Source organism: Bos indicus, chromosome 8 (assembly GCF_029378745.1).
Source record: "Bos indicus isolate NIAB-ARS_2022 breed Sahiwal x Tharparkar chromosome 8, NIAB-ARS_B.indTharparkar_mat_pri_1.0, whole genome shotgun sequence".
Taxonomy (NCBI): Eukaryota; Metazoa; Chordata; class Mammalia; order Artiodactyla; family Bovidae; genus Bos; species Bos indicus.
Window position 1 is genome coordinate 70,305,557 of NC_091767.1, and position 27,458 is coordinate 70,333,014.

General features: G+C 42.2%; 1 protein-coding gene across 3 annotated transcripts in view; it reads right to left on the reverse strand.

Annotated features, from left to right (window-relative positions):
• LOC109563117 (tumor necrosis factor receptor superfamily member 10B) overlaps window positions 1-13,566 on the reverse strand; it is a 36,081-nt gene extending 22,515 nt beyond the window's left edge. For 2 of the 3 annotated variants that reach the window (XM_070794921.1, XM_070794923.1), the window contains exon 1: window positions 12,855-13,566. In XM_070794921.1, the coding sequence (XP_070651022.1) occupies window positions 12,855-13,025 (171 nt within the window). In that variant the 5' untranslated portion in view covers window positions 13,026-13,566. The remainder of the gene's footprint in view (window positions 1-12,854) is intronic. The other variant, XM_070794924.1, reaches the window with a different exon arrangement.
• Window positions 13,567-27,458: the final 13,892 nt, after the last annotated feature.

Here is a 27,458-nt window from a genome sequence, read left to right on the forward strand (position 1 = left end):
CTCTATCCATGGGATTCTCCAGGCAAGAATACTGGAGTGGGTAGCCACTGCCTTCTCCAGGGGATCAGGGGATCATTCCCTTCTCAGGGGATTTTCCCCATCCAGGGGTGAAACCTGGGTTTCCCATGTGGCAGACAGACTCTTTACCATCTGAGCCACCAGGGAAACTCCTGAGATTCCCTGTACCCCATTTTCTCCCCTCTTCCTATAGAGCCCCAACCGCCCCCAGGCTTTCCCATGCTGGTGGGGTCTTCTGAGGCTGCAGAGCCCCTCCTCATCCGACTGTGTGGCCCCACACTGTCCCTTGCAGTGTCCATCCCCACACCTCTTCAACACATTTCCCCTTAGGCCAAGCTAGCTTCTCCACTGGGCACAGCAGGCTGCAGGTTAGGGCCCATGATCCCATCAGTGGTCCATGAAAAATTTTTCAGTATATATGTAGAATCTAGAGAAATGGTACAGATGAACCTATTGCAGGGCAGGAGGAGAGACACAGATATAAGGACACACATCTGGACATGGGACGGGGGCAGAGGTGGGGGAGGGAGGAATGGGATGAACTGAGAGATTGGGATTGACATATACACACCACCACGTGTTAAATAAATAACTAGTGGGAACCTGCTGTATAGCACAGGGAATTCAGCTTCATTCTCTGTGATGACCTGGAGGATTGAGGATGTCTAAGAGGGAGGGCTATGTGTATACATATAGCTGATTCATTTCATTGTACAGCAGAAAATAATACAATATTGTAAAGCAATTACACTCCAATTTTTAAAAAAATCTTGAAATCATACAAAACTATTTGCATAGAGTTCAGTCTCAGTTATATTCATCTTTATACCTATTGAGTCCGAAATATAATCTTTAATTATTTTTGTAAGCAAGAAGGGGCCTAGAAAGCCCAAAGGTGCTGACAGCAGACAGAGTCATAATGAGGCCATGAGTGTGCTCCTTCAAGGTTCCCATAAAACCCTGAGCCAACTTGACTGGCCTCACACCCAGCCCTGTTCCCCAGTAGCACCTGAATCTTTCCTATTTGGGGACTTGAAGGTCAATAGTAATTCGCTGTCCTCTGACACTCCAGTGTTGGCTGAGGTTGGTAGGAAGAGTCAACAGGTGGAGGACGAGAGGGCCTCGTATTTAAAGCTTGACTGAAGGATGAAGCTCAGCTTGTGCCCACACCCTTGTGACCCTTGACCTAGATGAGGCCTCCCCTCACAGGACTCCCCCTGCAGCCCAGGGAGGCCAGGGTGGGCCTTGCAGAGGCCCTGCAAGGACAGCTCTGAACACTCAGCAGGAGCCCGGGGGCTGCAGGGCACAAGCCTGGATCCTTTTCCCACCCAATGAGGGAGACTGAGGGGATCCTGACCTGCAGACAGCAGAAGCCTGTCCCCTCTCCACTGTCTTGTCAGGAGACCTGGGACAGGAGCTTGCCCCTTCCTCCTCCTCATCCAGCCAGCTGTCCCTGTTGGGTCCCCTACGTCATCCCTGTGTCTGTACCCAGGTGCCCTGAGAGGAAGCTCGTGGCCATGGCCTGTACCCCCTGGAGCAATGTCAAGTGTGTGGACCAAGAATCAGGTACCCTGGCCCATGAGGAGACTCCCTCTCCCTCCTCAAGCAGTTCACACACACATACACACACTCACACACACACTTTTACAAATAAGCATTATACTTAGTGCAAACAAACAAAAAATCAGATCACAGGATCAAACGTTAAGGAACTATTTGTTTTGTGAAGCCCAAGAATACTGAACTCTTGCCTGGAAAATCCCATCAACGGAGGAGCCTGGTGAGCTGCAGTCCAGGGGGTCGCTAAGAGTCGGACACAACTGAGCGACTTCACTTTCACTTTTCATTTTCATGCACTGGAGAAGGAAATGGCAACCCACTCCAGTGTTCTTGCCTGGAGAATCCCAGGGACGGGGGAGCCTGGTGGGCTGCCGTCTCTGGGGTCGCAGAGAGTCGGACACGACTGAAGCGACTTAGCAGCAGCAGCAGCAGCAGCAGCAGCAGCAGCAAGAATACTGAGGTAGGTAGCCTATCCATTCTCCAGGGGAACCTGCCAACCCAGGAATTGAATCGGACTCTCCTGCATTGCAGGGGAGTCTTTACCAGCTGAGCTACCCAGGAAGCCCTACATATGGCAACTTGTATCTATAACAGTCTATTTTAAGTTGATAACAAGTGTGATCCCATTCTAAAGCTCATCATTTTTAGTCTCCTACCCCCAACATTGTACATTTTTGATGTCACTTTTCACATCTTTTCATCTTGAATATCCCTTTGGTAATTATTGTAATCATAGTTATTTTTACTGCTTTTGTCTTTAAGCTTCATATTAGCTTTATAGGTAATCAAACCAGTACTGTTACTAAATATTTACCTTCCAGTGAGATTTATTCTTTCTTATCTGTTCTTGTTATTATTTGATGGCTTTTATTTTCAGCTTAAAAAAATTTTTTTAACATCTGTTTTAAGGCCAGTTTAGTGATTAACTCCTTTAGCTTTTGTTTGTCTAACCATAACCATAATGTGCTCAGTCATGTCCGACTTTTTGGAGCCCACCAGGCTCCTCAGCCCATGGAATTTTCCAGGCAAGAATACTGGAGTGAGTTGCCATGTCCTCCTCCAGAGGATCTTCCCCACCCAGGGATGGAACCTGCATCTCCTGAGTCTCCTGAATTGGCAGGCGAGTTCTTTAGCACTAGCGCCACCTGTCTGGAAAACTGTTTTGTTTATGAATAATCACTTTGCCATAAAGAGTATTACTAGTTAGACGTTTTTTTCCTTTTAGCATTTTGAATATATTGTGCCACTCCCTTCTGACTTGCAATTTTTGTGCTGAAAAGTCTGTTGATAGCCTTATGGGGGTTCCCTTGTATGTAACAAGTTGTTTTTCTCTTGCTGTTTTTAATATTCTCTCCATTATCTTTAACTTTTGACATTTTAATTATAATGTGTCTTAGTAAGGATCTCTTTAAGGCAGCAGCAGCAGCAGCAGCAGCAGTAAGGATCTCTTTAAGGTCCTTATTTGGAACTTTCTGAGCTTCCTGTATCTAGGTGTCTGATTCCTTCCCCACATTAGGTAAGTTTTCAGCCATTATTTAATCAAATAAGTTTTCTGCCCCTTTCTAGTTCTCTTTTGGAGCCCTATAATGCAGTATTGCCCTATAATGTCCTTTAATGTTGTCCCATAAGGTCCTGAAGCTATCTTCACTGTATTTCATTCTTTTTCCTCTCTGATGTTCTGATTGGGTGAGTTCCACTGCCTTGTCTTTTTGAAAACATTTTTTAAAATATATATTTGTCTATTTATTTGGTTGCATCAGGTCTTAGTTTTGTCACATGGGATCTTTTGTTGCAGTGCATGGACTCTCAAGTTGTGGTGTGTGAGGTCAGCAGTTGCAGCATGGGCTTAGTTGCACCGTGGCATATGGGACCTTAGTTCCCTGACCGGGGATTGAACCTACATCCTCTGCATTGCTTTCTGGTAGCTCAGCTGGTAAAGAATCCACTTGCAGTGCAGGGGACCGCAGTTCAATTCCTGGGTCGGGAAGATCTGCTAGAGAAGGGATAGGCTACCCACTCCAGTAATCTTGGGCTTTCCTGATGGCTCAGCTGGTAAAGGATCCACCTGCAATGCGGGAGACCTGGGTTTGATCCTTGGGTTAAGAGGATCCCCTGGAGAAGGGAACGGCTACCCATTCCAGCATTCTGGCCTGGAGAATTTCATGGACTGTATAGTCCATGTCAGTTCAGTCACTCAGTCCTGTCCAACTCTTTGCGAACCCATGAATTGCAGCACGCCAGGCCTCCCTATCCATCACCAACTCCCGGAGTTCACTCAAACTCACGTCCATCCTGTCAGTGATGCCATTCAGACATCTCATCCTCTGTCGTCCCCTTCTCCTCCTGCCCCCCATCCCTCCCAGCATCAGAGTCTTTTCCATTGAGTCAACTCTTCGCATGAGGTGGCCAAAGTATTGGAGATTCAGCTTTAGCATCATTCCTTCCAAAGAACACCCAGGACTGATCTCCTTTAGAATGGACTGGTTGGATATCTTTGCAGCCCAAGGGACTTTCAAGAGTCTTCTCCAACACCACAGTTCAAAAGCATCAATTCTTCGGTGCTCAGCTTTCTTCACAGTCCAATTCTCACATCCATACATGACCACTGGAAAAACCATAGCCTTGACTAGACGGACCTTTGTTGGCAAAGTACTGTCTCTGCTTTTGAATATGCTATCTAGGTTGGTCATAACTTTCCTTCCAAGGAGTAAGCATCTTTTAATTTCATGGCTGCAATCACCATCTGCAGTGATTTTGGAGCCCAGAAAAATAAAGTCTGACACTGCTTCCCCATCTATTTCCCATGAAGTGATGGGACCAGATGCCATGATCTTCACTTTCTGAATGTTGAGCTTTAAGCCAACTTTTTCACTCTCCTCTTTCACTTTCATCAAGAGGCTTCTTAGCTCATCTTCACTTTCTGCCATAAGGGTGGTGTCATCTGCATATCTGAGGTTATTGATATTTCTCCCGGCAATCTTGATTCCAGGTTGTGCTTCTTCCAGTCCAATGTTTCTCATGATGTACTCTGCATAGAAGTTAAATAAGCAGGGTGACAATACACAGCCTTGACATACTCCTTTTCCTGTTTGGAACCAGTCTGTTGTTCCATGTCCAGTTCTAACTGTTGCTTCCGGACCTGCATACAGGTTTCTCAAGAGGCAGGTCAGGTGGTCTGGTATTCCCATCTCTTTCAGAATTTTCCACAGTTTATTGTGACCCACACAGTCCATGGGGTCCCAAATAGTCCGACACGACTGAGCGACTTTCACTTTCACTTTCCCCTGCATTGTAAGCTGGAGTCTTAACCACTGGACCACCAGGGAAGTTTCCACTGCTTTGTCTTTGAGATGACTGATCCTTTCTTTACTTTACCTAGTCTGCTGCTGAACCCTTCTATTGTTTGTCAGTTCAGTTATTGTATGTTTCAGCTCTGTGGCTTCTATTTGACAGTTTCTTATATTTTCCATCTCTTTGTTGAAGTTCTCACTGTGTTCATCCATTCTTCTCCCCAGTTCAGCAAGCTTCTTTATGACCATTACTTTGAACTCTTTATCAACTAAATTATTTATCTCCATTTCATTAAGGCTTCTTCCTAAGGCTTTATCTATTTAGTCACTTGGAACAGGTTTCTCTGTTTCTTCATTTTGCTTGATTCTCTGTGTTTGTTTCTAGACAGTAGATGAAACAACCACCTCTCTCCCAGTCTTGAAGGAGAGGCCTTGTGTAGGAAATGAATTTTTCATTCAGCCCTACCCCTGCTCTTAGTCATCTCTCAAACTCTTGGGATTGTTGAAGCAGCCTACTATATTTTTTAAGAGTTCCCAGTAGTTGAGCATGTGCCAAGACCTGTCCTATTGCAACGGAGCAGGACACTATGGTCCTTGCCCTCCCCCCACTACGTCCTCTGCCTGCCTCTTGTCTATGGAAAACTTCAGTCCAAGAATAAGTTTCATCAAAGAAGTGAGAAATGCAGAAACAGAGGAAAATAGTCAAAGGAGACCAAATAATAATAATGTAGTCATTAAGCTTAGTCAAGGATCTTTAGTTCTTTCTCAAGGGCTATAGATAATATTCTGAGCCATATCCTGTGAGCTGTCTTTTTTTTTTTTAATTAATTTAATTGGAGGCTAATTACAATATTGTAGTGGTTTTTGCCATACATTGACATGAATCAGCCATGGGTGTACATGTGTTTCTCATCCTGAACCCCCTCCCACCTCCTTCCCCATCCCATCTCTCAGGGTCATCCCCGTGCACCAGCCCTGAGCACCCTGTCTCATGCATCAAACCTAGACTGGCGATCTAGTTAACTATGATAATATACATGCTTCAATGCTATTCTCTCAAATCATCCCACCCTCATCTTCTCCCACAGAGTCCAAAAGTCTGTTCTTTATATCTGTATCTCTTTTGCTGTCTCACATACAGGGTTATCATTACCATCTTTCTAAATTCCATATATATTTGTGTTAGTATACTGTATTGGTGTTTTTCTTTCTGACTTACTTCACTCTGTATAATAGGCTCCAGTTTCATCCACCTCATTACAACTGATTCAAATGCACTCTTTTTAATAGCTGAGTAAGATTCCATTGTGTATATGTACCACAGCTTTCTTATCCATTCATCTGTGATGGACATCTAGGTTGCTTATGTGACCTAGCTATTGTAAACAGTGCTGCGATGAACATTCGAGTACACATGTCTCTTTCAATTCTGGTTTCCTTGGTGTGTATGCCCAGTGGTGGGATTGCTGCGTCGTATGGCAGTTCGATTTCCAGTTTTTAAAGGAACCTCCACCCTGTTCTCCATAGTGGCTGTACTAGTTTGCATTCCCACCAACAGTGTAAGAGGGTTCCCTTTTCTCCACACCCTCTCCAGCATTTATTGTTTGTGGACTTTTTGATAGCAGCCATTCTGACCGGTGTGAGATGGTACCTCATTGTGGTTTTGATTTGCATTTCTCTGATAATGAGTGATGTTGAGCATCTTCATGGTGAGCTGTCTTACAGATACCCCAAGTGGAGAAGTTAACTACATGATGACCAGACTGTACCCAGGATATGAGGTGCCACAATTCCAAGAACTGGCCTCAGAGAAATGGAAACAAATGGACCCTGGAACTGTACCTAAAACAATCAAGATGATGCTGGTCAGACCACCGATGACCAATTTGAAGATGACTATCAGAGCTGACTCTGCTGTTTCTATATGTGGCTCCCTCCTCACTTCTGTCTATAAAAGCTCTTGCCCACAGGTTGCCGGTGGGGGCGGGGAGTCGGCCTTCGGATAGATGTTCACCACTCTCGCCCCCCAGTTGTGAGCATCTGAAATAAAGCAAACTTTCCTTACCACCAACCTGGCCTGCTTATTGGCTTTTGGGCAGAGAGCAGCCAGACCCACACACACACTTTCAGTAACACTATCCCAAAGGGGAAGATCTCAGTGCCTAGATTCAGGTTGACTGGAAGTCAGCCACATACACACACAAAGAAATTTACAGGCCAATATTTTTGATGAACACAGATGCAAAAGTCATCAACAAAATTGTAGAAAGCTGAATTCAACAATACATTAAAAGGACCATACAACATAATCAGTGGGATTTATTCTAAGGATGCAAACTATGGTTCAAAATTTACAAATCAAAAAAAAAATCACAAATCAGTCAATGTGATATACCACATTAATAAAATGAAGAACAAAAGTCATATGATCATCTCAATGGGTACAAAAAAAGCATTTGACAAATTCAATATTGATTTACGATACAACTCTCAACAAAGCAGACATAGAGGAAATACACCTCAACATATAAAACCCTGTGTGACAAGGCCACAGCAAACACCACATTCCATAGTGAAAAGCTGAAATTATCTCCTCTAAGATCAGGAACAAGATACAGACACTCACTTTTGTCATCTTTATTTAACATAGTATTGGAAGTCCCAGCCAGAGTGATTAGGTAAGGAAAAGAAATAAAAAGCATCCAACTCAGAAAGGAGGAAGTAAAAGTGTCACATTTTGCAGGTGACATGATATTATGTATAGAAAATGCTAAACACTCCATTTAAGAAAAACCTCTTAAGACTAATAAATGAAGCCAGTATAGTTACAGGATATAAAAATCAATATGAAAACATATGGTGCATTTCTTTACATGAATAACAAACCAGCAGAAAGAGAAATAAGAAAACAATCTAATTTACAATGGCATCAAAAGAATAAAATTCCTATGAATAAGTTGAATAAATTTAGCCAAGGAGGTCAAAGACCTGTACATTGAAAACTGCACAAATAAATGGAAAAACAGTCCATGCTTATGGATTTGAATAATCAATATTTTTCAATGTCCATATACCCATAGAAATCTAGAGATTCGATGCAATTTTTATCAAAATTTCAATGGCACTTTTCACAGAAATAGGACAAATAATTAAAATTTTTACAGAACCACAAAATATTCCGAAGAGCCAAAGTAATTTTTTAAAAAAGATAAGGAAGGCTGGTGGCATCTTGCTTCCTGATTTCAAACTATGCAAGTGAAAGTGTTAGTCGCTCAGTTGTGACCAACTTTTCGACCCCATGGACTGTAGCCAGCCAGGCTCCTCTGTCCATGGAATTTTCCAGGCAAGAATAATGGAGTGGGTACCCATTCCCTTCTCCAAGGGATCTTCCCAACCCAGGGATCAAATCTGGGTCTTCCCCACTGCAGGCAGATTCTTTACCATCTGAGTCACCAGGGAAGCTCTGTATTGGAAAGGGAGAGTCTTAACCACTGGACCACCAGGGAAGTCCCTTAATGAAGGATTTTTGCATGTATATTTATAATAGATGTTGATCAGTATTTTTTTGGTAATGTCATTGTAAGTTTTTGATACCAGGGTTGTGCTGGCTTTATAAAACAGTGAAGAACTGTTGCCTGTTCATATTTTCTGAAAGAATTTGTATAAGACTGATATTATTTTTTCTATGAATATTTATAGAATTCCTCAATGAAACTACATGGGCCTGCAGTTTTCATTGCTGTAAGATTTTAAGTGATGAATTCTAATCCATAAAAGATATAGGATTAATCAGATTTTCTTTTCATCTTGTGTCTGTTTTGCTAAGTAATATTTTCAAGGAATTTGTCCATTTTATTCAAGTTGTCAAATTTATCAGCATGAAATTATTCCTAAGTTCCCCTTATTGTCCTTTCTATGGCTGCAGAGTTTATTATAATATCTTATCATTAATTGTTGATATTGGTATTTTTTGTTTTTTGGCCTTTTTTCTTTTAAAATTTGGTTTGTTAATTTTGTTAATCATTTCAGAGAATCAACACTTGGTTTGTCAATTCCTTTCATTATTTGTATTCTATTTCATTGATTTCTACTCATATTATTTTCTCCCTATTCTTTTGAGTTCAATTTGCACTTATTTTATGGTGATTTAAAAATGTGAATCTTCAGGTCACTTTTTTTTCTTTAATTAAAAAAATTTTACTCCCCATTTCTCCCAACCCCCTATTCTTTTAATAGAACATCTTTAATTGGAAGAGCTTCCCAGGTGGCACCAGTGGTAAAGAACCCACCTGCCAGTGCAAGAGACTTAAAGAGATGTGGGTTCAGTCCCTGGGTCGGGAAGATTCCCTGGGGGAGGGCACGACAACCCACTCCATTCTTGCTGGAGAATCCCTTGGACAGAGGAGCATGGCGAGCTGCAGTCCGTAGGGTTACAAAGGGTAGGACACGACTGAAGTGACTTAGCATGCACTCACACTTTAATTCGGAGAAGGTGATGGCACCCCATTCCAGTACTCTTGCCTGGAGAATCCTATGGACAGAGGAGCCTGGTAGGCTGCAGTCCACGGGGTCACTAAGAGTGACTGAGTGACTTCACTTTCACTTTTCACTTTCATGCATTGGAGAAGGAAATGGCAACCCACTCCAGTGTTCTTGCCTGGAGAATCCCAGGGATGGGGGAGCCTGGTGGGCTGCCTTCTATGGAGTCGCACAGAGTCGGACATGACTGAATCGACTTAGCAGCAGCAGCAGTAGTACACTTTAATTGAAAACTGCAGTTTAAGCACTGTGTTAGCAGCTTTTCACAAGTTTCCATTTAGTATATATTCATTACTATTTGTTTTGAAATTCAAAAAATATATTCTTTTGATTTCATCTAAGAACCATAATGATTTGAAGGATGTTGCTTAATATTCAAATTTTGGAGTCTTTTTCTAGAGATCATTCTTGACTGGCATTGTAATTTCATTAAAGTCAGAGAACAGAGTTTATATTATTTCATTGCTTTTAAACTTATTTAGACTTTTTAAATTGTCTAGAATGTGGTCTATCTTAGTGGAAGTACCACATTCATCAAAAAAGAATGAGTCTTCATTAGATGTTGCAAGCATGCTCTCTGAATGTCAATTAAATCAAGATGGTTGATTTTTCTTTTTTTTTTCTAATTTGGTCTCTCTGTGCAGCTTCGAGGATGTTAGTTCCTCAACCAGTGAACCTGCTGTGCCCTCCATAACACAGCAGAGTCCTAACCACTGAACCGTCAGGGGAATTCCCATTATGGTTGACAGCGTTACTTTTGTTGTTGTTTAGTGGCTAAGCTGTGAGAGACTCTGCAACCCTATGGAGTGTGGCCTGCCAGGCTCCTCTATGGGATATTCCAGCAAGCATGCTGGAGTGGGTTGCCATTTCCTCCTCCAGGGGATCTTCCCCAGCCTAGGGATCTAACCTGTGTCTCTTGCATTGGCAGACAGATTCTTTACCGATGAACCACTGGGGAAGCCCAATAATGTTACTACCCTTTTTCATTTTCATTAAAGGGTGATATGATAGTCCTTTGATTTCATCAATTTGTGCTTTATGTATTTTTAAAGCTCTTTTATTAGGCACAATATATTTATGGTTAAGATGTCTTCCTGATGAATTGACACTTTTAACACTACAAATGTACGTTTAAAAAATCTTTGGTAACATCAGATGAAAACTTGAAATAGTCTTCTATGGACCTGGGCAATCCGTCAGCACTGACATCCAGTTATCTCTGTTCTGCCCCCAGCTTGCCGGTCACATTTCCCACCACCCAGATCAATACCCCCATGCCCCTCAGAGCAGGACAAAACACTGACATTAGTGCAGGCATCTTAGAACCCACACCACCCACGCATTCAGGGGGAGTCCTGTCTGCAGCCTGCTGAGTAGCCCTGTGCAGGGGCTGTGGGGCACCGGGGACAAGGCGAGGTCCTTCCTTTCCTCAGGGCAGTTCTGGCCACAGGAACCTGAGGCAGCAACAGAGATTCCCGTAAAGTCACCAAAGTGAGAAGAGCCTGGAAGGGCTGCAAGGCAGATGTGACAAGACTCCCAGTGGCAGAGAACAGGTGTGGACATGGAGGGAAAAGTCCCACAGTGCCAGGATCACAGACAAGAAGGAAGTCAAAGTAATGGGAGTGGGGAGGGGGTGGGGGGGGCTGGGATGGACGAGGAGGAGGCTTCCTGGTATGTAATCTCCATTGCACGCTGTTTGAGAGACAAACACTGGGGTGCACCAGGGTGCGGTGGAGATGTGAGACTTTGCCACTCACAGACTTGTGGTGTGTGTGTGTGGAGGGTGGGTTGGGAGTGTGAGAGATAGAGACAGAGGAGGGAGACGGGAGGGCTGCGGTGGAGCAGCAGCATGGGACAAAAGAGAGGGAATCCAGGAAACTTCCCTGGGGGTCCAGTGGTTAGGATGCTGCACTTTCACTGCAGGGGTCAAGGTTGGATCCTAGGTTGGGAACTAAGATTCCTGCAGCCTTTGAGCCTTGGGCAATTAAAAGAAAGAAAGCAAGTGAGAAGGGACGATGGGTTGTGGAAGTGTCTTCAGTTCGGCTCAGCAATTTGTCCACTCTGCTACCAAGCTGGTGAAGTTAGAGATGAGTCCCGAGTGAGGATTTCCTTTCGTGCTTCTCACCACTTACTTCCCGCAAGTGATGCAATAAGTTAGCTGGGTTTCCAGAGTCTAGTTGGACCTTGCTGTGTGCCCATGTGACTTCTGGAGCTGATGTAACTGTTTTAGGGTCTAGTTTGATTTTCACTCTCCCTTGATAGGTCACCCAAAACAACACTACTCTTTCCTCCCTGGGGACAAATGGGCCCTAAAAGCTGCACCGTTTCTTCTTTTTTTTTTTTTGAACAAAAGATTCTTTAAATTCTATAGTGCTTTACAATTTTCAAGCGATTCACACACAGGATTTCATATAATCTCACAATAACTCTTCTTTTCCCCTCATCCCTATCTTGCCCCTCCCTGCTTCCCTCTCCTCACTGGTAACCACCAGGTTGTTCTCTGTATCCCTGAGTCTGCTTCTTTTTTGTGTGTTACTCACTAGTTTGTTGTAATTTTTATATTGCACGTGTAAGTGTAAGTAACGTGTAAGTAACATCATACAGGGTTTCTCTTTTACTCTAAACCCCATCAGCGGTGACAAAGCCATAGTGTCAGACTTGTTCTCAAGGTCTTCCTGTGCTCTGAGACCTGTTTCTTCTAAGATTTGTGTGGCTGTGGGTAGTTGTTTTTACAAGTAAAAACACAGCTAGGTTAACAGTAGACCCTTCCGCCTGGAGTTCAGGGCAGCCATTAAATAGTTTTTTCAGGATGCATGCCACACCTGTTTCAGACTCAAAACAGAAATCAAAATAACATCTTCAGACCCTTTCCTCCTAAACTAGACAGAGCCCCTGAGGCTAGCCGCCTGATTACTGGGGATTTACCCTGTAAGCCCTGTGGGTTGCTGAGGAAGAATGTGGAAGGAATTTGCAAAATGACCAACAGCAGCCCAGAAGGGGTGCTGAATGCAAGGGAGGGTGGGAAAGCTACTTTTCTGTAAAATCGAGGGGAAGAATAGATGCGATGAGCATATTCTAGAATCTCAACATAAAAGGGGAGGGGAGAGGGAAAGGAAGAAGGGAGACGGGAGGGAGGAGCGGGGAAGGAAGGGGAGCAGAGAGGCTTCCAAAGGAGTTTTCCATTCCTTTTCCTTTGGAATTTACTTCTGGGACAGCCAGACAAGCCTAGGACCGGGACGGAGAACACGGGCTCTTCTCCCTCTGGGCCCGGGTCTGTCCTGCCAGGCCCTGAACCTGCTCCTTCCCCCCATTCAGCCCACGGTAGATCTCGCTCGGACATGCCCCGGCCGCAGCTGACCCGGGCAGGCACGCCGCCGGGTTTTTTCCCGCCGCCATTTACCGGCCACCCGGCGCGCCTTCCGGAGTGGTACCCGCGGTGGTACTCACCCACAACACGACACCCATGACGAAGACGAGGTACCCGAACCGAAGTTTGGGGCCACCGGAGCGCCCTGCGCCGGCGCTGGAGGAGGCCGGTGCCCTCCGTCCGCGCTGCCCCTTGCGGTCGGGCAGCGTTCGCTGTCGAGGTCCCCGCAGGCTGATGGTAGGCACAGTCATGAGGAATCTTCACGGTCGTCCGTGGAACTTGGAAAGCCGGCCTCTGATGTCCAGACTTCGGAGCTCTTCTGTATACCTCCGCTCCCGCGCACTGTACTCACGCTTTTGGAGAAAGCAGGCTGCTGTGGCCCCGCCTTGTCTTAGGATATTGCTCAATCAGTCCCGGAAAAATAAGAATCTCCGCCCCCCTCTCCTGTCTCCCTCGCGAACGCGAGTTGAACGCAGCCTGCGTGCGTGCTCAGTCGCTCAGTCGTGTTCGACTCTTGGCTGACCCCATGGACTGCAGCCCACCAGCCTTCTCTGTCCATGGGCTTTCCTAGACAAGAATACTGGAGTAGGTTGCCATTTCCTCCTCCAGGGATCTTCCCGATCCAGGGATGGAACTCTCCTCTCCTGCATCTCTTGCGTTGGCAGGCGGATTCTTTACCAGGGAGCCACTTGGGAAGTCCGATACATAAAGAGTTGGCATTAAAGGATCTTCTTGAACCGGATCCCTTCTCAGGGGCAACGACCCTCCTGAGCTACCTCTAGTCCTCTGACTACCGTCTTCTACTGGCTCTCAGCTTCTGCTCCTCCCATGCTCATTGACAGTGTGGGTGCAGGGGAGGGGTATCACTGCCTCCAGTCACGTGGCAGCTCTGTGCCAGGGGAAAGTTGTTGAATCAGAGGTTTGCTCTTAGCATCTTAGTAGCCAGGTGCCTGACTGGAGCAGATACTCAGTGAATAGGTGGGTGGACAGAATGAAGGTCACAGAGACTGCCATCGGTGGGTCTGAATTCAGGTCACAAATAGGCTTCGGATCTCCTCCATCACTACCTGTGCCTTGCAGTAATGCCAGGGTCAACGTCTGACTTTCACACGCAGGACTTCATACCAACTCCTCTCGACCCTACTGCTGCTCTTGCAGTCAGGCAAGCTAGAGGAATCCACTCCATTCAGCCTTTCTTGGAGATTTTTCTTCCCTGTAGAGTCTTTAAAGCCTTTGGGAAACAGAACTGCTGGCGGCTAATTGGCATAGGAAACCAAACGGGCCAGGAGGAGGAGGTCCCCACGTGGGTCGGGCTCGTCCAGCTGTCCCTAAACATGCGCGCTCTGCTGGACTTCGGTTGTGGGGAGTCCAGTATTGGGTGAGCGGCACAAGACTAGGTCCTACAAGGCTAGGGCGACTGTGAGCTGGGGACTGGGCAGGGGAGACACGAACGGGAGCCTCCAGCTCCACCCTTTTGTATCAGTTTTGTGAGGCCGGTGTGGTAGGAATTAAAATTCCTTTTTCCTCCATGTTTATCCAGCGGTTCCAATATCATTTATTAAAAACACTTTCTTTTCCCATTGAATAATATTACTGCCTTTGTTGAAATTCAATTGACCATCTATATGTTCCATTTCTGGACACTATATTGTGTTCCATGGATCTATTCATTTTCTCTCCTGTGCCAATACCACGTTGCCTTGATTGTGTGCGTGTGTGCTCAGTCGTGTTCCACTCTTAGCGACCCCATGGACTGGAGTCCGCCAGACTCCTCTGGCTGTGGAATTTCCCAGGCAAGAATACGGGACTGGGTTGCCATTTCCTCCTCTAGCAGATTTTCTGACACAGGGATGGAACCCCGTCTCCTGCTGCTCCTGCACTGGCAGGCAGATTCTTCACCAGCAAGCCGCCTGGGAAGCCTGTTGCCTTGATTACCATAGCTTTATAGTGAGTGTTGAAATCAGGTAGTTTAAGTCCTCCAATTGTTCTCTTTTTCCTCTGAAATTGTTTGTGTTTCGATATAAGTTTTATATAAAATATTTAATTAAAAAAATCCTGCTGGGATTTTAATCGATATTGCATTGAAAGTGATGATTGACAAGAATTGACATTTTAACAATATTGAGTCTTGCAATCAATGAGATGGTTTTATATTAGACCTTTCTTACTTAATCTTGACAACATTTGGTAAGCTTTCTATGTACAGATTGTATACATCTTTTGTAAATGCATTCCCAAATGTTTCTGATGCTACTTTCAGTGGAATGGTTGAGATTATTGGTTTTTCTTTTCAGTCCATGGGTCCCAAAGAGTGGGACGTGACTGACTGAGCATGTTGTAGACAGCTTATAATTTCAGCTTGCTTTTTTCCAGTTGGAGAATCTCAGCCTTATAATTGACATGTTTATTCTAGTTACATTCATTGTTGTAGCTTTATTCAGAATATATGATTTGCCACAATTTCTTCATTTTGCCTTTGTTTTTTTAAAAATATTTTCACTGGGTATAAATGAGTAATGAGTCAACAGGTTTCTTTCACCACTTTAATTCTTAGCTCCATTGTTTAAGTCAGGTCATTCATTGGTCTTTTGAATGCAAAAAAAATTTTTTTTATGCACAAAATTTTCTCTTTGTTACTATGATGTGCCCAGGTGGTGTTTTCTTTATATTTATCTTTCTTTGGGACTTTCTAAGCTTTTCGAATGTGTAAATTGGTGTTTTGTACTACATTTGAGAAAATTATAGCCATTTTTTTTTCTCATTTGTTAGTTATTTCTTTTCAGTCTTCAATTCCAAACATATTCCATGGTGTTGTCCCGAAGGTCACCAAGACTCTGTTCCCTGTTTTCTTTCAGTTTTTTTTAACCTCTGCTCTTCAGATGGAATGCTCTTTAGATCTATCAAACCTCTCTTCAAGTTCGCTCATTATGTCTTCTGCAGTGTTCAAACTCTGTTAATAACATTCAAGTGAATTTTTAATTTCAGATAATGGGATTTTCAGTTCTAAAATTTCCTTTTGGTTCTTGTTTTATAGTTATCACTTCTATGCTGAGATATCCTAACTTCTGTTCATTTTAATAATTTTCTACAGACCAAACACATATTTTAAAGCTCCCCAAAAGAGATTCTATTATGAATTAGAGGTGAGAACCAGTAAAAAGATATAAACTTTACCCGGAATGAAGAGATATGTAATGGGAAGTATCGATAGCAGAAAATGTTAAAATCCCTCTGTCCATAGGATTCTCTGAACAAACATACTGGAGTGGGTTGCCATTTCCTTCTGTAGGGGATCTTCCCAACCCAGGGACTGAACCTGGGTCTCCTGCATTGCAGGCAGATTCTTTACTGTCTGAACCACCAGGAAAGTCGACAGAGAAGGTATTATACTTTATTGACAAAGAAGTCTCAAGGGAAACCCAAAGACAACAGAGAATAGATAAACAAGCACAACAAGGGAATTTTCGTCTCTGACAGCAACCGCTACAGTAAACACCTTCTCCTAGCCAGACAAAAATAAAACCTTACCCTAAACACCTACTTAGCTCAGGTCCTTTACCAGTTACATTATGTCTAACTTTAAGCACAAAATTATATGGCATCCTAAAAGACCAAAACCAAAAACACTCATTGAGTTTTAAGAGACAGAGCCAGCACCAGAATGAGACACAGATATGGTGGAGATGTTGGACTTATCACATCGGGAATTTAAAACAACTAGGAATAATATGCTAATGATTCTAATAGAAAAGTGGGCAACATGCAAGAACAGATAGGAAATGTAAGCAGGGCGATGGACACTTCAAGAAAAAAATTAAAAAGAAATTCTAGTAACAAAAAACCCCACAATGTAACAGAAATAAAGGATGCTTTTCCTGCCCTCATGAATAGAATCAGCTGAAGGGGAAGCATCAGTGAGCTTGAATCAATGTCAACAGAAACTTAGAAACCTAAGTACAAAGGGGAAAACAAAAGAATTAAAAGGGCAGAACCGAATATTCAAGAACTGTGGGACAATTGAAAAAAGAAGTAACATAAACACAAGGGGAATACCAGAGAGAAAAGGAAAAGAGAGGAAAAAGAAGTATTCGAGGAAATAATGACTTCAAATTTTCAAAAATAAATGATAGACACCAAACCACATATGTAGGAAACTAACAGAACAACAAGCAGGAAAAATATTTTAAAAAATTTATGCATAGGCATCTCATACCCAAGCTACAAAATACCAAAGGTAAAAAACAGAGAATCTTAAAAGAGGCCTAACCTCAAGAGGGAAGGGATATGTGTATATATATAGATAGCTGATTCAAGATGTTGTACAGCAGAAACTAACAACATGGTAAAGCAATTATACTCCAATTTAAAAAAAATTTTTAATTGTATGGTTTCAAGATTGATTGTGAATAAACTGAATTACAATTCTAAAAAAGAAGAATCCTGAAGGAAAAAGCATTTTACCTGCAGAAGATGAAGAATAAAAATTGTAAAAAGAAAAAAAAAAGAAGAAGAAAGTGAGGTAAAATACTTAAAGTGTGAAAGGAAAGAAAATCCCACCAAACCAGGGTTCTTTGTGGAAGAAAATTATTCTTCAGAAGTAAAAAGAGAAATAACAACTTTCTCAGACAAACAAAAATTGAGGAAACTTGGGCCTTGCAAGATATGCATTTAGGAAGGTTGTTTTTTTTTTTTCCAGAAAGAAAGGAAATGATAGAAGTCAAAGACTAAGATTTGCATAAAGAAAATAGCTTCAGAGAAGGAATAAAATAAGACAAATTTTTTAAAAAGGCAAATTAAAATCCTTTACTTATTTTTTTGAAAGAAGGTCTATATATTCAACAGTTCTTTATTGAACACCGACTATGGACCAGTAACTATTTAGACTCTGGACAGCCAGAATGTCATCCTGGAGCTTATCCACTAGTAAATATAACCACAAACCACTTTCTGATTCTTCAGTGAAAACTATATTAATTATATTGCTATGAAGTTTGACTATTTCATTCAGATTAGAGACAAATGATATTCTAAGATTACTTATTCTCATTTGGTCCAACAAAAACTCTGGAGTGAAGTCACTCAGTCGTGTATGACTCTTTGTGACCCCATGGACTGTAGCCCACCGGGCTCCTCTGTCCATGGAATTCTCCAGGCAAGAATACTGGAGTGGGTAGCCATTCCCTTATCCAGGGAATCTTCCCAACCCAGGAATCAAACCCAGGTCTCCTACATTGCAGGTGTCTTTACCGTCTGAGCCACAGAGAAGCCCATTTGATGTGACAGACAACAATTTGTTCCAAATGATACTAGCCAAAATGTATGTAGTGATGATAACTTCTTGATAAGTGAAGTGAATGAAAGCATTATTATGAAGGATGGGAGGGAGGGGTTGGGGTGAAATTGCTATTGAGTACTTGTACTGCCTGTGAAGTGATACAGTGTTACTGGAAAAAGAACTTGGATTAGTTTTATTTTTAAGTTCTTGTTATTTGTTTATGTGGCTGCACTGTCTTAGTTGCAGCAGGTGGGTTCAGCAGTTTTGGTGCACAGGCTTAGTTGCCCTTTGTAAACCAAAGGACAGCTACTTAGAAAGTACAAAAAAAAAGAAGAAGTAAAACTTATATGCCAACAGAGGTTAAAAATGAAATCACATAAAGTGTTCAGTTAAACCCACAGAAGCCAGAAAAAGTGGAAATCAATACAAGAAACAAAGAACAAGGCAATGGATACAGAATAGTAACAAATATTTTAGATTTATAACTCAACTATATAAATAATAATTAAAACATCAGTGGTCGAAATACCCCACTTGAAAGGCAGAGACTGTCAAACTGGATAAAAAAAACAACACTCAACTGCATGATGTTTGGGGGAAAAAAAAGGCAATGTAGATACAGACAAGCAGTAAAAGTGTAGAGGAAAATATGCTAACACTAAAACTAGAAAGGTGGGATGCTTATATTAATTTCAAACAAAGCAGACTTCAGAGTAAGGAAAATTATCAGGATTACAGAAGGGCAACATGCAATGAAAAAAAAAAAAAGCCAATTCTCCATAATTGTTCCAAAGACATAACAATCCTTAATGTGAATGCACCTAACAACAGAGTGTCAAAATATACATGAGGCAAAAATTGATAGAAAGGCAAGGAGAAATAAAAGAATCCATTACTATAGCTAAAGACTTTGATCGCCTCCATCAGTAACAGGTAGATCCATCAGGCAGAAAATCAGTAAGATCCTAGTTGAGCTCAACAACACCATCAGTCAACTGCATCTGTGACATCTATAGTCTACTTCATCCAACAGCAACAGAATACATGTTCTTTTCAAGCTGACATGGAATATTCACCAAGATAGATCAGAGTCTGGGCCATAAAACACTCCTTACCAAGTTTTCAAGAATAAAAATCTTACAATGTCTGCTCTCAAACCACAATGGAATAAAACTATAGAAATCGATAACAGAAACAACTGGAAAATCCTAAAATACTTGGAAATTAAATAATAATTTCTCAATCACACATGGTCAAATGAAAAAGGATATAGAGAAATGGAATATTTTGAACTAAATGGAAGTAAAAATAAAATGTATTAAACTTTGTGGGCTGTAGCACAAGCAGTGCATGGAGGCAAGTTTGTAGCAATGAATGCACATGTTAGAAAGGAAGGAAGATCTAAAATCAATAATCTAAGGTTTCATATTAGAAAACTAGAAAAAAGAAGAGCAAGTGAAATTCAAAGTAAGAGAAAGAAAAGAACAAACAAAAACCAGAGCAAAACTCAACACAATTGAAAACAGGAAATTAATAAAGAATATCAACCAGACCAAAGCTGGATGTTTGAAAAGATCAATACAACTGAGAAATCTCCCATGAGGTTCCTGGGATAGAGAGAAGGAGGGGGAGGTGGTGGAGAGAGAGAGAGAAATTACAAATTTCAAGGAAGAAGCAGAGACCATAACAAATAATCCCAGGGAAGTTGATAGAATAATCAAGTAATATTATGAACTACTACTATGTTTATGAATTTGATAACCCTGATAAAATGGATCAGTTCCATTTGGTAGATTGGAAAGCTACCAAAACTTAAACAAGAAGAAATAGACAATCTGAATAGGCCTATATCTGTTAAAGAAATCAAATCAGTAATGAATAAAATACCCAAACAGAAAGTACCAGGCCCAGATGGGTTCACTGGTGAGTTCTACCAAACATTTAAAGAAGAAATTCTACCAATTTTCCAGTCTCTTCCAGAAAATAGAAGCAGAGGGAATATTTCCTAACTCATTCTATGAAGCCTGCATTACCCTAATATCAAAACAAAAGACATTACAAGAAAAGACAACTACAGACTAATATCTTTCAAATGTCCATGCAAAAATCCTCAACAAAACATTAGCACATCTAATCAAGCATAAGAAGAATGATACACCATGACCAAGTGGGATTTATCCCGGGTATGCAAGACTGGTTTAATATCGGAAAATCATTCAGCATAATCCACCACATCAACAAGCTAAAGAAGAAAATGGTTTGCTCATATCAAAAGCTGCAGAAAAGCATTTTTGAGGAGAGTATGCAGGGACTTCCTTCATACTGTTAAGATGCTGAAACTTTGAAATCCTGATTTTGCCCACATCTTCCTGGATGCTACTTCCCTGGTGGCTTTGACGGTAAAATATCTGCCAGCAATGCGGGAAACCCAGTTTCGATCCCCAGGTCGGGAAGAACCCCTGGAGGAGGGCATGGCAAACTAATCCAGTATTTTTGCTGGGAAATGCCATGGACAGAGGAGCCTGGTGGGCTACAGACCATGGGGGTCGCAAAGTGTCGGATACAACTGAGACTAACACTCCCAGATCCTCCTGTACTTGAATGGTTAATAAAACCACAGTTCAGTTCAGTTCAGTAGCTCAGTCATGTCCGACTCTCTGCAACCCCATGAATCGCAGCACGCCAGGCCTCCCTGTCCATCACCAACTCCCGGAGTTCACCCAAACTCACGTCCATCGAGTCGGTGATGCCATCCAGCCATCTCATCCTCTGTCGTCCCCTTCTCCTCCTGCCCCCCAATCCCTCCCAGCATCAGAGTCTTTTCCAATGAGTCAACTCTGCGCATGAGGTGGCCAAAGTACTGGAGTTTCAGCTTTAGCATCATTCCTTCCAAAGAACATCAAAAAAAAGTTTCTCCTAAACCCTGTTTCAAATTGCTAGTGCCCCTCTCCTCCCTGCGGGAAGCAACAGGATTTTTTTTTAATCTTCACTGTGAGAACCTGGCAGAGCTCCTAGAAGTAAAACTCCTCACTTCAAGGGATTCCTTCTAAGACTGGCCTTCTTGGGGTTTTTAATTTTCAGACTTATCCACACATATAGTTTTTTGATACTTTGATACTAGTTTCAAAGGAGGATTTCTCTTGCAGGTGTCTGCTTAGTAAGTGTGATTCTCTGTAGCTTATCTGTTTCCCCAGTTTTTGTGATAGAAGTTTGCCCTTTGACCTCAGTTCTCTGATAGGTCTAAGAGTTGTTCATTTATTGCTTTTTCAGATCTTTGTTAGGACAAAATGATGGCTTCCAAGTTACTTTTATGCTGGACTGGAAATATAGAACAATTTAGAGGGAAAGAGTGGAAGAGAAGACAGTGAGATGAAAAAGTGATACATTTGGATTGCCTGGTGATCCAGTGGTTAAGAATCTGCCTTCCAATGCAGGGACTATGGGTTTCATCCCTGATCAAAGAACTAAGATCCCACATGTGACTAAGCCTCAACTACTGAGCCCAGGTGCCACAACAAAAGATCCTGCATGCCACAGCTCAGACCCAACGCTGCCAAATAAATAAATATTTAAAAAAATATACGGGGATAAATTCTTTGGAGTGAAATTGAACAGAATCACAAATGGTCACTGAGTCATTCTAAAGAGTCGTGGCTGTTAATAGGTAGATAGCACCAGCCTCTGTGGTCTGGGTGCTTTGAAGAAAGAAAAGGGATTTCCCACACCTGTTCTTTGCTCAAACTCCTCAGTCTGAACATGGAGGCAATTAAATTTAGAGGTATTTCAGCCCCAAACAGCTAAGAAACAAACAGTCATTCAAATAGATCAAAGATTCAACTACTGTATTAATACATTGTATGCAGGTAAATATTGTTATGCAGTAATGGATAGGCTTTGATTAAATTGTTTCTTTATTCACAGTTTGGTCAATTAAATTCATTCATTATTCATTCAACAAAGTCCTCCGGATATGCCAGGCACTGTGCTAGAAACAAACATAATTAAGAACACAGTCCCTAACAGGAGGGCACTTCAGCCAGTCAGAGATACAGGCACAGAAACGGAAACTTAGAAAACAACGTGGGGTCTTCGCTGGTGGGACAGTGGGTAAGAGTCCGCCTGCCAATGCAGGGGACATGAGTCTGATCCCTGGTCTGGGAAGATCCTAAGTGCCTCTAAGCAACTAAACCCGTGTGCCACAACTGCTTAGCCTACACTCTAGAGCCCAGGAGCCGCAACTACTGAAGCCCACGCCCCTAGAGCCTGTGCCCTGCAACAGAGAAGCCACCTAACCGCAGTGAGAAGCTCATGCACTGCAACGCAGAGTAGCCCCCACTTGCTATAATGACAGCAAACCCCCCACCCGTCCAGCAACAGAGATCTAGTGCAGCCAATAATAATAAAGTAAATGAAAGCAAACAATCTGGCACATTAAACGATAGGAACACAAGCTTACAGAAGGATAAGGAGCGACACCTAATCCAGCCTAGAGCAGGAAGGAAGGAAGAGGAAAGAAAGAGATTGGGAACGTCTCCCATAACACAGCAGTGCCTGAACAGAATATTAACAAGCCTGCCTTCTCCCTCTGTAAACCTCACAGTTCAGTTCAGTTCGGTTCAGTCGCTCGGTTGTGTCTGACTCTTTGTGACCCCATGAACTTCAGCACGCTAGGCCTCCCTGTCCATCACCAACTCCCGGAGTCCACCCAAACCCATGTTCATTGAGTCGGTGATGCCATCCAACCATCTCATCCTCTGTTGTCCCCTTCTCCTCCTGCCCTCAATCTTTCCAAGCATCAGGGTCTTTTCAGATGAGTCAGTTCTTCGCATGAGGTGGCCAAAGTATTGGAGTTTCAGCTTCAACATCAGTCCTTCCAATGAACACCCAGGATTGATCTCCTTTAGGATGGACTGGTTGGATCCCCTTGCAATCCATGGGACTCTCAAGAGTCTTCTCCAACACCACAGTTCAAAGCATCAATTCTTCGGCGCTCAGCTTTCTTTATAGTCCAACTCTCACATCCATACATGACCACTGGAATAACCATAGCCTTGACTAGACGGACCTTTGTTGGCAAAGTAATGTCTCTGCTTTTTAAAACACTGTCTAGGTTGGTCATAACTTTCCTTCCAAGGAGTAAGCATCTTTTAGTAAACCTCACAAGCTAAGAATAATGTATTTTCCTTTTCATTCCTTTTTCGCCAAGTCCTAATGGCTGTAAATCATAGGGATGAGAACTAGAAATAAATGGGGAATACAACAGGATATGCATATTTATACAAAAATGATGAGGCATTGCCAATAAGCAGGCGAAATGACATGGGCATTGTGCATCATAGAGGCATTGCAGTGTTTGAAATATCTGCAATGTTTGTACTTCATGGCTGAAGTTAGGCTGCTTCAGTATCTGGCCAAAAACATATTGGGGCATCATTATAGGAATCTCACAGCCAGGACACACTGATGTTTAGGTGACACTCTGTTCTTCAGACTCCCCAGAACCAGAGGATTTCTGCAATCACACATTTACAGGAGATACTACATTTAAAATCAGGAAGCAGGAGCTAGGGAAAAAACTCAAGATCATAATGTAGAAACCTATAACTCACAGAGGCGGCATCTGAGAGGAAACCTGCCTCTCTGAGTGCATGTAGCTCTTTACTAATAGAGATGAAACCAGAATGCAGGTCTAGGTGATTTCTTTCTTTCTTTTTTAATTGAACAATATCTAAGTGTTGAGCTATGTGCTGGGTACAAAATATGAAATTTATACTCACTGATACTTCTCTACTGTCCTCCACCCAATCTCCTGCCACAATATCATACAATCTCACTCATAAATATTTTTTCCACAAAAGAAACACTACGTGTTTTAGGGATACAGAATTTTTCTAAGTTGTAAAATACATCACCATATACTATGGGGAAGGGGTTTAGATATGAGCTGGAGTGGGACCTGAAGAGGAAATAAAATTAAGACAAAGTCAAACAAGAGAAGAGTTGTGCCTTGAGTAATGACAGTGTGCATGCATGCATGCTAAGTCACTACAGTCACGTCCGATTCTTTGGGACCCTATGGGCTGTACCCTGCCAGGCTCCTACAATGACAGTGAACCATGAACCAAAACATGAAATTGGCAACTATTTGTAACTGAGGTTAAAAAAAATTGTATGTCACTATTAACTATTAATTACATGACATGGAAGTTGTATTTTGTACAATGTACAGATAACAGCCTTGTAGAGTCAGTTAAATAGACACCTCTCTTTGAAAGATTTTGAGATTTGATCTTGTCTTCAGGTTTCCCTTGGATTTTATTATGCTTTATCTGAGAGCAAAGTTTAGCCATAATATTCTCAGTTCCTAAAGAATTCAAATATTTATCCAACTTAAAACTTCATGGAATATTGTCATTATAGATGTGGTAATTAAAATAATGAATAACAATGAAAAAAGGTCAGAAGTATGATTCATTAATAAAAAATTCTGAAAATTTATTCTACTTAAAGATATCTAAACAAAATATATTTATTTCTATGTTACAGGCAGAAGTTTCTAAATTTTTTAACATTTATTCACATAGTTTAAGAGGAAACATTTTTCTAGTAAACATCAAAATAAAAATCTGAAAATACTAAGCAGAATAAAGCATTCTCTGAATACAGTCAGAATCAATTTTTATCATTATACATTTTCTAAAATTTTTATATCTAAGTATGAAAGTTGGAAAAATATATAGTTAACCAAATATCAAAATATCCTAAAAATAATGAATTGCAGTATTCTGGTTTTAGATCTACATTTTTAATGTTTCAACCTCATTTTTTAACCTTAAAATAGTTTAGTGATTTTTAAAGTCAATATCTCTTAAGACATTTTTAGGAAAAGATCTAACTATTCATTTACTTGGCTCAGTGGTAAAAATTTGCCTGCCAATGCAGGAGACGTGGGTTCATTCTTGGATACAGGAAGATCCCACACGCGGCAGAGCAACTAAGTCCTTGCGCTACAACTATTGGGCCAGTGCTCTGGAGCCCAGGAGCCGCGACTACTGAGCCCACGTGCTGCAGCTGCTGAAGCCTGTGTGCCTGGAGCCTGTGCTCTGCAACAACGCAAGGTAGAGCAGCCCCTGCTGTGAGCTGTCCCTGCTCTCCACAACTAGTAAACGCCTGTGCACAGCAACAAAGACCCAATGCAACCAAAAATAAATAAGTAAATAGTAAAAATAATAATAATAAAACAAAATTTATAGGGGGTAGGGATAAATTGTGAGATTGGGATGGACATATACACACTACTATATATAAAATAACCAATAAGAACCTACTGTATAATATGTATCAGGGTGTGTTGTATGTTCCTAAGGGTACAGATTTGGTGACTTTGAGAGCTGCAGTCCATCAGATTAAATATACATGTATATGCTTTCATGTTGGGCTTTCCCAGTGTAAACACAGTGTTTCCCAGGTGTTAAAGAATCCACCTGCAAAAAAAAAAAAAAAAGAATCCACCTGCAATGCTGGAGATGTGAGCTCGATCCCTGGTCCGGGAAGATCCCCTGGAGGAAAGCATGGCAACCCACTCCAGTATTCTTGCCAGGAGAATCCCATGGACAGAGAAGCTTGACAGGCTACAGTCCATGGGGTCGCAAAAGAGTTGGACATGACAGAGTGACTAAACAACAACAACAGGATGAAAAATAGCCATTCCCACAGAGCAGAGGAAGAGTGCTGGGTCTGAAAACTCAGCAGTGTGAAAGTTTTCTGTGTATCCAATCACCCCTCTCAGGATCAGCAGAGCTTTCTTTCCATTTCCACTACTCCTAGTAGCTCTTCCAATCTCCAAAAGGTGGAAGCAGAGAACTATGCACCCAGAGGTGTCAGGAACCCAGTGGTACTTCTGAAATTCAGGTGGCCACAACTTTGCTCTCCTGAAAATGCTTAGGTGATGTGCATGCTAAGTCGCTCAGTCGTGTCTGACTCTTTGCGACCCCATGGACTCCTCTGTCCATGGGGATTCTCCAGGCCAGAGTCCTGGAGTGGGTTGCCATGTCCTCCTCCAGGGGATATTCCCAACCCAGGGATCAAACCCACATCTCCTGCATTGCAGGCAGATTTTTTACCATCTGACCACCAAGGAAAATGGTTAGGAGCAGGACTATTTTATCAGATTCAGGGACTAGGGTAGAGAGAATAAACTGGACTCTTTCATGACATAGACCAATGGGTCATTTTATAGGGTATGACAGCATAGCTGAAATATGTTTCTCAGGGTACAACTCACATTATATACTATTCTTTTCTGGAATGTTTTCCACCAGACTCATAGTAGTCATGATACAACTTTCCCTTCTGTAAAATGGAAGAAGTACCAAAACAACTCACAGGGTTGGATCAAAATTTGTTGTTTGTTTATAAAGTCAGACATTAGTTAAAGTGGTCAGGACAGATTTTAATCAGTAATATACTATTACAATAGGAAAAAAGTCCAGGGTGAACTGAACTCAACTTTCATTTGTATGGAGGTTCCAAATAGGAAAAGGAGTACGTCAAGGCTGTATATTGTCACCCTGCTTATTTAACTTATATGCAGAGTACATCATGAGAAACGCTGGGCTGGAAGAAGCACAAGCTGGAATCAAGACTGCCGGGAGAAATATCAATAACCTCAGATATGCAGATGACACCACCCTTATGGCAGAAAGTGAAGAGGAACTCAAAAGCCTCTTGATGAGAGTGAAAGAGGAGAGTGAAAAAGCTGGCTTAAAGCTCAACATTCAGAAAACGAACATCATGGCCTCTGGTCCCATCACTTCATGGGAAATAGATGGGGAAACAGTGGAAACAGTGTCAGACTTTATTTTTTGGGGGCTCCAAAATCACTGCAGATGGTGACTGCAGCCATGAAATTAAAAGACACTTACTCCTTGGAAGGAAAGTTATGACCAACCTAGATAGCACATTGAAAAGCAGAGACATTACTTTGCTGACAAAGGTCCGTCTAGTCAAGGCTATGGTTTTTCCCGTGGTCATGTATGGATGTGAGAGTTGGACTGTGAAGAAGGCTGAGCGCCGAAGAATTGATGCTTTTGAACTGTGGTGTTGGAGAAGACTCTTGAGAGTCCTTTGGACTGCAAGGAGATCCAACCAGTCCATTCTGAAGGAGATCAGCCCTGGGATTTCTTTGGAAGGAATGATGCTAAAGCTGAAACTCCAGTACTTTGGCTACCTCATGCGAAGAGTTGACTCATTGGAAAAGACTCTGATGCTGGGAGGGATTGGGGGCAGGAGGAGAAGGGGACGACAGAGGATGAGATGGCTGGATGGCATCACTGATTCGATGGACGTGAGTCTGAGTGAACTCCGGGAGTTGTTGATGGACAGGGAGGCCTGGCGTGCTGTGATTCAT